Raw genomic sequence first — 12,680 nt, forward strand, 5'->3', positions numbered from 1 at the left:
AGAGAGCCACACGGAATACATGGACTACTATATCAAATTATTTATTATTTGTCGTTCCCTAAAATCTAAATAAAAAATAACATTTTATTTGCAAATGAAATATTAATTTAATTTTTAATTTGTTATTTATTATTTAAAATAACATTTAAGGCAGCATGTAGCGCAGCCGCGAGAAGCAATGTGGTGGCGCAAGGCGCAACGGTGCCGCTGCTATCGTAGCTGTCGAGTGATACATTTTTATAAATGCTACGACAGCCACATGCTGCCGAATAATGCAAATTACGCCTCGAAAATGCATAAGTAGGTCGCTTTGCATTAACGAGACATGATTTGAAGTTGCCCAAAAGAAAGAAGCACCCAGTCATATTTAATAGAAAAGCGTAAATAAATCAAATAAGAACACAGTAAGTTTTGGAAAAGGATTTCGCTGTTTAATTGAATAGTTCTGAGAATAACATGTGTTATTGCGGATTATCTAATACTTTAAATGTAATAAATCAATTATTGTACAATACAATTACTACATACATATATTTTTTATCATTATATCTTATAATTATACTCAGTGCTTCTTTCTTTTGCACAGTAGTGTATTTAGATGTATCTATTTAGTGGTGTGTGAGTGTACTGTTCAGCTGTTCATGTTCAGCTCGCTCAGCACAGTGTTGGGGTTGGGATCTGGGATATTGCACGGGTTTCATTTCACGCGTATGGTGTTTTCGTCGGACGGTGGTCATATAGTAATTAACTCGTCACAGAAATCAATTTTTACACTAACCTCATTTTTAATTTTTCAAATTTTTTCATACTTGAATCAGTGGAAAAATTTGCAGAACAGAGATATAAAATGATAAATTATTTAAGAAAGGCTATGTGGAAATGGTCAGATGTTCAAGCTAAATGGCCCGTCCGTGCCGAGAAGAAATATCGGAACGAAACCTGGCACGGTTGGCCATTTGTAAATGTTAGATACAAAACCAGGGTAACCAAACTCTGTCTGGGCCCCAGATCTGACACTGAACTGATGAGTATAAAGGGCGATGCATATAAGCCCCGGCAGTCCCATTCTAAAAACAAAAGCACAGCGCAGCGTGTCGTCTGTTAGCAGAAACTCAGGGGTTCCTAGGAATTGGCAATCTTTGGCATTACAATGCAGCTAAATAGATGTAAGTGCACTACACCACCTGCGCAAGGAGCAACAGGAAACAGGGTACAGAAGTAGAAGACGTTACAGTGTTTATCCACTTTGGCGAACTCGAGGCAGTGAAGCAGATCTCATTTTATTCAAGCAAATGTTAGCGGACAACGAGGAAAAGTTCTACGGATATTTCCATATGAGCAGGGACTGCTTTGCCACCCTACTGCGAAAAATTGAGGATCAACTGGTCAAACAACATACGAACTGGAAAAGACCAATTTCACAGGGGGAACGATTGGCAGTTTGCCTGCGGTAAATGGGTTTACAATGCATTGATTTTTATAAACACTTTTCATTCAATTAGCACAAAGGAATTTACAACTTAATCTAACTAAAAATGCAGCTATTACTGCGTTTCACCTGCCTCGCTACGGGGCTGCATGCCTTCTCTTTAGGGGACGACACCTCCTCCTAGGACTTACTGCACTTAAAATCCCATCGTAACTAAAACGGCAATTCTTGTGGAACGAAACGCACGGCCACCACCCGGCTGACAAAATTCCTACTTAATCTAATTTAATAGTATTAAAAGTATTTTCCTCGTCCTCTGCATCCTGCATCTCCGAGATTAGTTGCAGGATCTTTTGCTGCACTTTCGTTTGGTTTCGTCTCTTCAACCGCGATACGTTAACTAATGCGCCCTCGAAAAAAAGTCCTAATGGGGTATTCCATGGGGTTTGGGTGCGCCCCTGTACCACCTTATCAATCAATTCGGTGCACGCCGTAAGGCGGTTTTCCCAGTTTTCCGCAACTCCTTCTTCCTCCAAATCCCACCTTTTTCGTTTTTGTGACGACGACTTCTCGCGGTTTCCTGTCCCGTTAGACTGCTTCGCCGCGTTGTCATTATTGTTAGGGGGCGACGTCGACGTAGGCGGTCCGTTCGGTGCCTTGCTGCTCTCTCCCATGCTGTCTTCCAAGCTCGACATCGACTCCCGCTCCGTGAAGAACGGCGTTAGAAATTGGAGCTTACCTTCATACCTGTGTGGTCTTCGGTCTGAGGAAGTTCCGAAGCTACTCCGAATGTCTTGCCAATTGTTTCTGCACACCGCAACTATAAACAGAAATATTGTCTAATGAACCTTTTATCATTGTTTCGGATATTTAGCAACAGGAGATTCGCTGAAAACTATTAGAATGGTTAAGATCGAATTGTAATAGAGTCAGGGACATGGAAACTAGAGATCGTGGTTTTGAACATGGTACTAACCCAGTCAGCCAAGCGTGCCTCGAGGAGGTGGCGGGCATTATGCTGTCAGAACGACGCTCGAAGCTGCTCGAAGCATAGGATGCTCGGAATCTGCTCGATTTTGGACAGCGTACCCTGCCGATACATATTGTGACGCATATGTCTGGCATTCTGCCTGCGTTTAAGAGGGCAGCGCGGTCGCACTAATGTGACGAATGCCCCCAGACAGCACAGTCTGACAGAGCCTACCACCGGACCCAGCCAGCAGAGCCCCTGACCTACAGTTTACGGGCAAACACAACGCTTGGAGCTGCGTCGAGACCCAGGCAGGCCGATTCAGCCGGGCACCTGTGCACAAAATGGCGCGAATATCACCTGCAGGGTGCTCGAGCTCAGGGCCTGCTGGCCGGGCTGGGATTCAGCCTGTTTTTGAGAGGGCAGCACGGTATCACACTAATGTGGCCAATCAGTGCTTCGATTGTGCCCAACTTTTCTCGCGCATGCGCGACACAGGGCGAGTCGCATCAATGTGGCAGTACTGTGCAAATGCGTAGCAGTCTCCCTTTTTACCGACAAAAGTATAATAAGTTAATAAATAAGACCTTTGAGGGCGATTGCTGCCTAGATTGACCTTTATCTGGCGTTTTTGACTACTGAAAAAACCCGTGTTTGTATTATCACGAAATGAGAACACGAATCCCGCACCCTTGCAATCTTGCAAATCGGCCGAACACCGGCCCGGCCGGCAGGCCCTGGGCTCGAGCCCCCTGCAGGTGAAATTCGCGCCATTTTGTGCACAGGGGCCCGACTAAAATCGAGCCGGTGTGCTGTCTGGGCCGTTATACAGGGCAGGTCGCACTAATTTAGTGCCACCGATGAGAATACCACGTCCGAGTTAGTGCGACGCAGGCAGAATCCAGGACCGAGCCGCCTTCATGCTGCCGGCAGCTTCTGCCGGGTCTTTCTGCCAGCAGAAAGCGCTACTTCCATGGGAAAATACATGTGTACTCGTGGTACGTGAACTGTGTATGTAGTACGAATACGGATCCGTTCGGCACGTTCGATCGAAAAACAATAACGCATCAGTTGTCGGACTCGAACGTGCCGAACGGATCCGTATTCGCAAATCCGTGTACTTACACAGATCCATATTTGGATTCACAGATCCTTAAATTCTTACTACGCGATTCACGTATCACGTGTATTTACATACACGTAAAATAGGAATCTCTAGTGTAAACTAAGTTGTTATTAAAATACAGTGAACTGACCTGGTTGATTCAATTCTTCTGCTATTTCCCTCCATGCGATTGATTTGTATTTTACGTCCATGTACAAGGGGTTCTTCCGGTCATACAAAAACTCGCGACTTTTGACACACTCGATTAAACGTTCCTTCTGCATGTGTAATTTGTCTTCCATGCTCGGCAGTCGAAACTAAATAGGAACGTTGATCGTCAGTGAAAAACTGCTAAGTAGCGTACCAATCACAGTTGCCACTTATAGGTGGTGTAAGGTGGTGATCACAAGTTATTAGTGAAGGAGGGAGTTCGTCGTTCGCAGGGTGCGTTCGAGAGAGAGTAATGGTTTAGTAATTGCATTGCAGTCCCTAGCATTTGGTTCGGTTTAGGGACTCGTTTTACCTGCTTTAGGCGAAAGTTTTCGCATTAACTATTTCTGCATATAATAAAAAAATGAAGAAGTTTCGTTCCGCGATGGAACAGGGGTAAGGACCAATCTGAAACGGGGCGCTTCGACTCTTCAGCGGCCCAATGTGAAATTTATTTCACAGAATTTAAACCTGTCGAACTAGTACTTCCTCGTGGGAAGAAAGCTATGTAAAATATATGCAACATTTATTTAAAATAGTACATTATGATATAATAACTGACAAAATGGAGTGATTCAATGATTCCCGTAAAATTCAGTAACAAGGGAGATTACCCAATCGTAAATCGTAACACACCGATTTTAATGGAACTCTTGTATGATGTAGAACTCAAAAAAATATTTGACACGTATTTTTTTATAGCTGCCGACATTCATGTTAAGGGGGTGAAAACAGCCCTCAAAGTTGGGGTGGAAAAATCCATTTCATTGAATATCTGCGAAACTATTAGGCTCAGACGAAAATTTCAAAATCCAATTTGCGCGTCTTGGAATGACGAATCTTTTAGTGTAAACTGATATTTAGAAACATAGTTTGTTTAAAAAATATGTTAAAAATTAACCTTTTTTGCGAAAAATTTTTTATCGTGGTATGTAGATTGTGTATACAAATTTTCATGAAAAAATTGTAATGTAAATTTAAGAATTTGAAAAAAGAATGAGGACGTAGCTCCAAGTCTTCCTTTTACAGACGTGTTTTCAAAAGTGGTGACACTTTCAAAATGGCAAAATTAAAATTATTTCAAGTGAACGGTGTACCGCGATATTACCTTCTCGGATGGCCGATGAGCGTTTGCTTGAAAAAATTTTAATTTTGCCATTTTGAAAGTGTCACCATTTCTGAAAACGCGACTGTAAAAGGGAGACTTGGGGCTACGTCCTTATTCTTTTTTCAAATTCATTTATGACATTTATGACAAGAACGACACTAAACATGCACTGCCTTTTCATCATTAATATACAGTCAGTCCCATAAGCATTCGTACGCCTTTTAAAACAGAATAACCTTTTTATAATTGTACCAAATGACCTAATGTTTTGTAAGCATTATAAGCTGTATAGAAGCATTGATTTACTAAATGATGTGAAAAAAAGATTTTCCAAAATTACAATTTATTAATTTTAAAAAAATCTTATTAGGTTGCATGCAAAAAATAAAAGGCATTTTTTAAAACATTTTTATTTGGTAAATTTTTACTTAATAAAAATTTAAAATATATGTTTTGTAGATCTATAGTAGTTACATACATGCTGAATATTTCATCGAAATCAATTGACATACACACGAGCTACAAGCGGTTGAAAATTGTAAAAATCGTAGTTTTTCACGACTTTTAGTCAGTTTCTGTTTAAAATCCACAGAGTGATGAAATTTTCAGCACATAGATCTACAAAACATATATTTTAAATTTTCATGGAGGGCCAAAATAAAAAAGTTTAAAAAAATGCTTTTTTTATTTTTGCATGTAACCTGATCAATTGTAATTTTTGGAAAATCTTTTTTGCTCGTCATTTAGTAAACCAATGCTTCTAATTGCTTGCAAACAATCAGATCGTTTGGTACAATTATAAAAAAGTTATTCTGTTTTAAAGGGCGTACGAATACTTATGGGACTAATGGGACTGACTGTAGATACGTCACACATAGAACGTTGTACGCGTATAAATGCTACAATATAGATACAAAACCAGGGTAACCAAACTTCGTTCGGATCTGGGAACCCACCGTGTGCTCTTCTGGACCTGGACATCTGGACTCGAATAACCAGAATAACTCACAAGGTTACGAATGAACTCCTTCCAATCAAATCTGACGGATACTATTTATGCGACCAAGACCAAGCTAGGACAAACGTGGACAAACGACAAATACAACATACAAATACAACCTCATACAACATACAACCAATACAACTCATATAAGTTGTATGATACAACCGTAAGATACATGGGTGGCGCTGATTCGACCTGTCGAATAAGAGTCGAAATAACGAGAAAATCAAACCACCCTGATAACCAGGTCTGCCGAGGGATAATCCTACCTAGAGCTAAGAATTGGCCCGTTCCGAGCTGCGCTATTGTTCGAGTTGCTCAAGGTGGGATTAACTCGATTTTTGCCTGGGATTCTCCGCGCGTATTAGTAGCTATTTTTGCCGTCTAATAGCGGAGGGCAATAGCAGAAGGCAAATTGAAGGCAAATTGAAGGCAAATTGAAGGCAGCCAGCCGGCCGAAGCTGAATTTGTTTAAGAGGGCAGTACCGTCGAGTCGTACTGATGTGATGATGTGATTGGCGAATATATAACAGATCTGGGCGACGCTGGCTCGAAAAACACATGTTGCTGCAAGTTGCAGCCATTTGCAGCCTGTTGCAGCCTGCAACTCCTTTGTCGGAGTGGATGACGTGGGGACTGGAACTGTCTTACTGAGTGTAATTGAGTGTTACTGAGCAAGAGAAGGTGAGAAGCAAAGAGGATTAGTCAGGATTAGTTGGGATTAGTCCTCTTCAGTCCTCTTTGGTGAGAAGCAGCAACAGCAACATGTATTTTTCGAGCCAGCGTCGCCCAGGTCTGTGCAGGTCTGTATAATAAGACAATCCTCTTTTCAACCATTTTCAACCAAGAAGAAATGCGGTGAGAGCAGCACTGTACTCGAGCGATTCACGGGAGGAGTTACGAAGAAAAGCTGATCTTCCAGAACCTGTTTATCAGATTTGTCCTGCAAATCATCTTCTGTGTTCGCGCAAGTCAAGGTTTGTAAAAATTTGACTAATAGTTGACTAATAAAGAAAAATAATCAAACTAAATGAAAAAATATAATATTTATTATTTCCTACTTCATTCATTTATTATCCCTTCTGATATTGAGTAGTCTGAATTTAAAATTATTAATATTTAAACATTAAAATAAGTGTATAGTAGTCATACAAAAAATATAAATTTTCTTTTCCGTCGAACGACACTTTTTTTCCATAAACACATTTCAATAAATTTCGAAATGTAATGAATTGAAATTGAACTGTAGAGAAAATGGTATGGCAATGCAATTTTTATAGTTTCCATCTCTTGCAATCTATGCGGACAATTTTTATTTCGCATAAAGATCCGCAGTCTAAGAAAAATAACATAAATATGAGAATAAGTAAAATTTGCATGTGCACAAAATGTGCATCTGTGCGTAGTGGGGAGCTGCCGCGCCTGCGCACGACCGTATGCGTTATTCCGAACGACACGCTGATCGTATCGATTGGTGTCGATCGATCTTCTTCCTCGTGCGCTCGATTACTTCGCTGCTGACATCTGCCACATCAGTGCGAACTACCCTCGCCGACGATGCGGCCCTGTAAAACGATATTAGCCAATCAGATCAGTAGACGCGACGGTACTGCCCTCTTAAACAAATTCAGCTTCGGCCGGCTGGCTGCCTTCAATTTGCCTTCTGCTATTGCCCTCCGCTATTAGACGGCAAAAATAGCTACTAATACGCGCGGAGAATCCCTGGCAAAAATCGAGAATTTGGTTATCAGGGCAAGCTCTGGAGGGTTAAAAGTTACAGATAAATTCTCGCGTTACATTCAACTCCGCGAATAAAATACAAGAGATACTGTATATTTGATCTAAAACTTATTTAAATAAGTTTTTATTTAGATAATGCCCATCTCTGTACTCTGTACAACTCTGTACTAGTACACAAGCACTAAAGTTGATCGTTAGTTGGGTGACAAGGACAAGACGAATGTTCTATTGGTATTGGTATTGGTACCTAATACCGGTATAATACCTATTGCAACGCCCTCTTGAAAATTTAAACAATTTATTGTCAGTCATACGTACGCAGTACGCAGCTGGTGGCTGGTGGCTGGATCGCTTCGAACTTCGAATCACTTCGAATATCGGAAAAAGTATAATTTAACATGGCGCCTGTTGATAGTTCACCTAGAGAAAATATGGGCGGCTTTCAACTTGTATGTTCCGTAAAAACTGATGATACAATACCGGTATATGTTTATAAATCTATAAATTCTGGAATTACGATTGCTATAGCAGAAGTTGATGGACCTGTCGTGTCTGGCTACTTCGGCTCTGGTAATTCTTTTTGTTATCGTATCCATCATAGGTTTCAAAAATATAAATTTATCGCAATATGTTCTTACTTAATATTTATACATTTATATTGCTATAATATATCTCTGTTTAATATGCTTGAAATTTTTAGCCACTGAAGCACACAATGATGATGGATTACCTCACACATTGGAACATCTTATCTTTTTGGGTAGCGAAGATTATCCTTACAAAGGTGTTTTAGATTTATGGGCAAATAGATGTTTGGCATCTGGTACCAATGCAGCGACGTTTGTTGATTTCACATATTATACTATGACAACTGCTGGGAGCGAAGGATTCTTATCCTTAATGCCTGTATATCTTGAACATATACTTTATCCAACACTTACAGTAAGATAATTTAATAATTAATATTATAATACAAATATGTATAGTATGTTTATTGATGAGAGTTTTTTTATTAATATTTTTTTAATACTTGAATAGGACTCAGCTTATGTTACCGAAGTACATCATATAAATGGTAAAGGTGATGATGCAGGTGTAGTATATTGTGAAATGCAAGGCAAAGAAAATACAGGTGAATATTTAGTATATACAGAACTGGTTCGTGCAATTTTCCCTGGTCATTGTGGTTACAAATCTCTTACTGGAGGTAAGATATCTATTTATTTAAATGTTTTGTTTGTATATAATACATTATCGCATGGAAATAAATTTTCTATAAAGGTAACTATTGTAGTAGTTTATTTACTGTTACAGCTAAGAATTGGATTTCTCTATTAGATATTCTATATTTACAAAATTATCTTATCCACACATTCTGTCCATTCATTTCTTCTCTTTTTCTCTCTCTCACTCATTCCTACTCTGCCCGTTTCTATTATTACCCTATTTATTGCATCCTTTCCAATTCTCTTATATTTTTGTTTTGAGTTTGATTAGATTATGTTCTCTAAAAGAAACTATTGTATTTTCATAGGGGCATTGAAGAATCTCAGAGAAAGTACTAGTAATGAAAAAGTAAGGCAATACCATAAAGACTTTTATAGGCCTGAAAATTTAACCCTGATAATAGTTGGCCAAATAAAACATGCTGATGTATTCAATGCTTTGCAACCTATAGAACAAAAAATCTTGTCAAAAGTATGTAAATGAAATTGTTTATATCTTAATTCAGTAATGTTTCCAGAAAATTATATCACATGAATAATATTTCAGGGGAACAGAGGTTTATATAATAAACCTTGGCAAAGCCCAGTACCAGCTTTTCTAGGGAGCAAAGAGATAGATGTATTTTATCCTTGCGACGACGAAGATAATGGAATAATAAATGTTGCTTGGCGAGGATCATCTGTTAATGAAACATATACTACTATCGCTTGCGATCTATTATTGAGATATCTCACAGACACTTCAGTTAGTCCACTACAAAAAGAATTTCTTGAAATTGCTGATCCATATGCTAGTAATGTCACTCATTTTTCTTGCGAGTATGCAGTATCCCTTCTGTGTCTTGAATTTGAAAATGTACCAAAGTCGAAAATTACACTCGTAAAAGATCAATTGCTAAAGACATTGAATGATGTGTATAAAAATGGCATCGATATGAAACGAATGAGAACTGTTGTTCATAAATCTATACTTGAACGATTAAGTTGCTTAGAAATAGCACCTCACGATGCAATTGCAATGATGCTTGTTAAACATGTACTTTATGGTAAAACCGAAGAAGATGTAAGTAAAGTTTATGATATATTATGATCTATTTATAAGATAACATTTGCATTGTTACAACCACGTAGTCTCTAAAAATTTTTAGTTAGATCGAAGATCAAACAAAATTAAAGACCTGAAGAAATTAGAAATGGAACCAGAATCTTTTTGGTTGGATCTTTTGAAAAAGTTTTTGCTTGATTCTCCACTAGTAGTTGTTAAAGGAATTCCTAGCTTAGAAAAACGACATGAACTGACTGAGAAAGAGAAGGAACGCATAGCTAAACAGATTAAAGATTTAGGTGACAATGGTCTACAACTGAAAGAAAAAGAACTGGAAAACGCTATTGCGCAAAATAATGTACGTATTACTTTCAAGTCTAAAGAGATAAATATCTATTTCTCTTGTTTCTGATGTTTCATTTTATCTATTTTAGGTACCTATGCCTAATGAAATGCTAAGTTCAGTACCTATACCGAGTACTGATCTTATTAGTTTTCATCATATCAAACGTTTTACAACAGAATCTATTGAACAAAATTCTGGGTTCGTTTTAGGAAATCTACCGTTTTATACGTACTTGGATCATGTTAACACTAATTTCATATATGTATGTATTATCATACCATTACATTTATAAACAACTACATTATCAAACTTGTATGCGACCATATAATTGTTTTCAGATGTTTGTTATCATGAATACTTCCTCGATCGAAAGAAAATACAGACCTTACATTCCTTTATTACTTGAAGTTATTATGGAATCTCCAGTAAAGCGAAATGGACAACTCATTCCATACGAGGAGATAGTTGCTGAATTAGAAGCAGATACAGTAACCACTGATACAAGGATTGGAGTTGAGGAGACCTCTAGATTTTCATGTGGATCATACAGTCATAGCGCTATTTTGATGTTGCATGTAATTCATAAATTTTTATACATAATTTTAATATCATGACCATTGATTGTATTAAATGGTTGTTTCCATGATTTAGCTGGAGATAAAAAAGTATGCGGATGGTGTGAGATGGATTAAAGAATTATTATATGATACTGAACTAACATCCAACAGATTGAAGATAATAGCTACAAAAATGGTAAACGATGTAGCTCAAGTTAAAAGAAAAGGAAGTAAAGTTGTAGGTGATCTAATGAGAGGATTATTATATAACAAAGGTATATAAAGAAAATATTTTTTATGAAATTACGCATTCTTGCAAAAAGTTAATATCATTTTTTACTTTTAGACAGCAATCAATTTACAAATAGTATGCTACGACAACAGAAGTTTCTTACTAATGTTTTAAACCGCTTAAATGACGTAGAAGAACAAAATTCTGTAATATCAGAAATTGAAATTGTTAAGAAGGCTTTAACAACACCTAAAAATATAACGATGTACATAGCCACTAACGTGGACAAGTTGACCGCTACAATTCCGTCTGTGTATCTTCCGTGGACCACTCATTTTTCTGAGTTCACAGCGGAGAAAACTAAGTAAATAATTTTTAAAATTTATTTTTTCAAAATGTAGACGCATAAATTCTAATTACATAATTTAATTATATAGACTTGAAATTATTCCGGATTCGATGCTCATGAATCCTTTAAATGAAATTCCACTTAAGGGATGTGTTACAGGATTAGGTTGTATAGAATCCTCATTTTTATCGCAAAGCTGTCAATCTATAAATAATTACCAACATATAGATTTAGCACCATTGCGTGTTTGTTTGCAATACTTGACACAATTGGAGGTGAGTAAAAAGAAAATTTATATATTTGGAGTATGTTAAATTGTATTTTCTATAGGGTCCTATGTGGAAACTTATAAGAGGCCAAGGTCTTTCATATGGATATAATATCCATGCTAATGCAAATGAAGGATTATTATATTTGTCATTCTATAGATCAACGAATGTTGTTGCGGCTTACAAAGAAGCTAAATCAATTGTAGTAAGTATAGATTGTAATATGTAAATAATTAGAATTATAATATTTATTTCAAACATATTAACTTTGCAAGTTTTTTCTTAACAGAATATGCATATTACTGAGAATAAATGGGAAAAGTTACTTTTCGAATCGGCGAAATCTTCTTTAATTTTTGAAATTATTGAAAAAGAGCAAAGTGTGGGCGATTTAGTACAACATTCGTTGTTATCTTATTTCAAAAACGTGCCGCATAATTATACACAGAAAATGGTGCAACGCATATCTGCAGTAAAAATTGAAGATATGGGTCGTATAGCATCTAAATATTTGACTCCATTATTTGATCCAAACGAGTGTAAAACAACAATTGTTTGCCATCCATCCAAAGTGCAAGAAATAGGTGATGCCTTTAAAGCGTAAGTAAAGAAACGTTATATTTACATATACACATTATTAAAAACATATTTAGTACAATCTGCAACTACATCTATATTTATACATATTTTATTTACAGATTGAACCATGATCTTAAGCTGTATAGCAGTCTTGAAGAAAACTACTTAAATGATTGGTAATTTGAAAGCACATTAAATTGTTCGTTATTCTCTTTTGCAACGCAAATGTTACATTGTTTTCAATCAAGTCATTATTATTAAATGCAAACTACGCTTTTACACATTTACAATATGCTTGCTAAAACATTTGCAAGTTAGAATAAGAACAAAATTTAATATCTTTTCAATTTAACTATGTATATCAATGTAATATTTAATAAATTAGCTACTTTTATAAAAATTAAACTTCAATAAAATCTGTTGCTTCGATACACTTACCAAATCTTTAAAACATTAGAATATTGAGAAAGTATTTTATGTATATTACTTATTCTTAGTAAATTACATTTAAA

At 36.9% G+C, this 12,680-nt stretch overlaps 2 protein-coding genes across 3 annotated transcripts; one reads left to right on the forward strand and one right to left on the reverse strand.

Annotated features, from left to right (window-relative positions):
• Positions 1-158: 158 nt before the first annotated feature.
• On the reverse strand, positions 159-7,987 carry LOC143208413 (uncharacterized). 2 transcript variants are annotated; one of them, XM_076422857.1, is made up of 3 exons: positions 7,884-7,987; positions 3,656-3,821; positions 159-2,249 (listed from the first exon to the last, which is right to left on the reverse strand). In XM_076422857.1, the coding sequence occupies exons 2-3, from the start codon at positions 3,804-3,806 to the stop codon at positions 1,705-1,707; spliced, it is 696 nt and encodes a 231-aa protein (XP_076278972.1). In that variant the 5' UTR covers positions 3,807-3,821; positions 7,884-7,987; the 3' UTR covers positions 159-1,704. The 2 variants fall into 2 exon arrangements, with proteins under 2 accessions (XP_076278972.1, XP_076278971.1); XM_076422856.1 differs by lacking the exon at positions 7,884-7,987 and adding an exon at positions 5,779-6,027.
• LOC143208409 (uncharacterized protein C05D11.1) lies at positions 7,578-12,597 on the forward strand. The gene is made up of 14 exons (XM_076422847.1): positions 7,578-8,135; positions 8,266-8,507; positions 8,604-8,772; positions 9,100-9,263; positions 9,339-9,854; positions 9,940-10,194; positions 10,271-10,444; positions 10,521-10,757; positions 10,834-11,014; positions 11,086-11,335; positions 11,409-11,595; positions 11,651-11,794; positions 11,879-12,189; positions 12,288-12,597. Exons 1-14 carry the CDS (start codon positions 7,964-7,966, stop codon positions 12,346-12,348), a joined length of 3,063 nt encoding a protein of 1,020 aa, XP_076278962.1. The 5' UTR covers positions 7,578-7,963; the 3' UTR covers positions 12,349-12,597.
• The last annotated feature ends 83 nt before the right edge of the window (positions 12,598-12,680 follow it).

Source organism: Lasioglossum baleicum, chromosome 4, assembly GCF_051020765.1.
Source record: "Lasioglossum baleicum chromosome 4, iyLasBale1, whole genome shotgun sequence".
Classification (NCBI taxonomy): Eukaryota; Metazoa; Arthropoda; class Insecta; order Hymenoptera; family Halictidae; genus Lasioglossum; species Lasioglossum baleicum.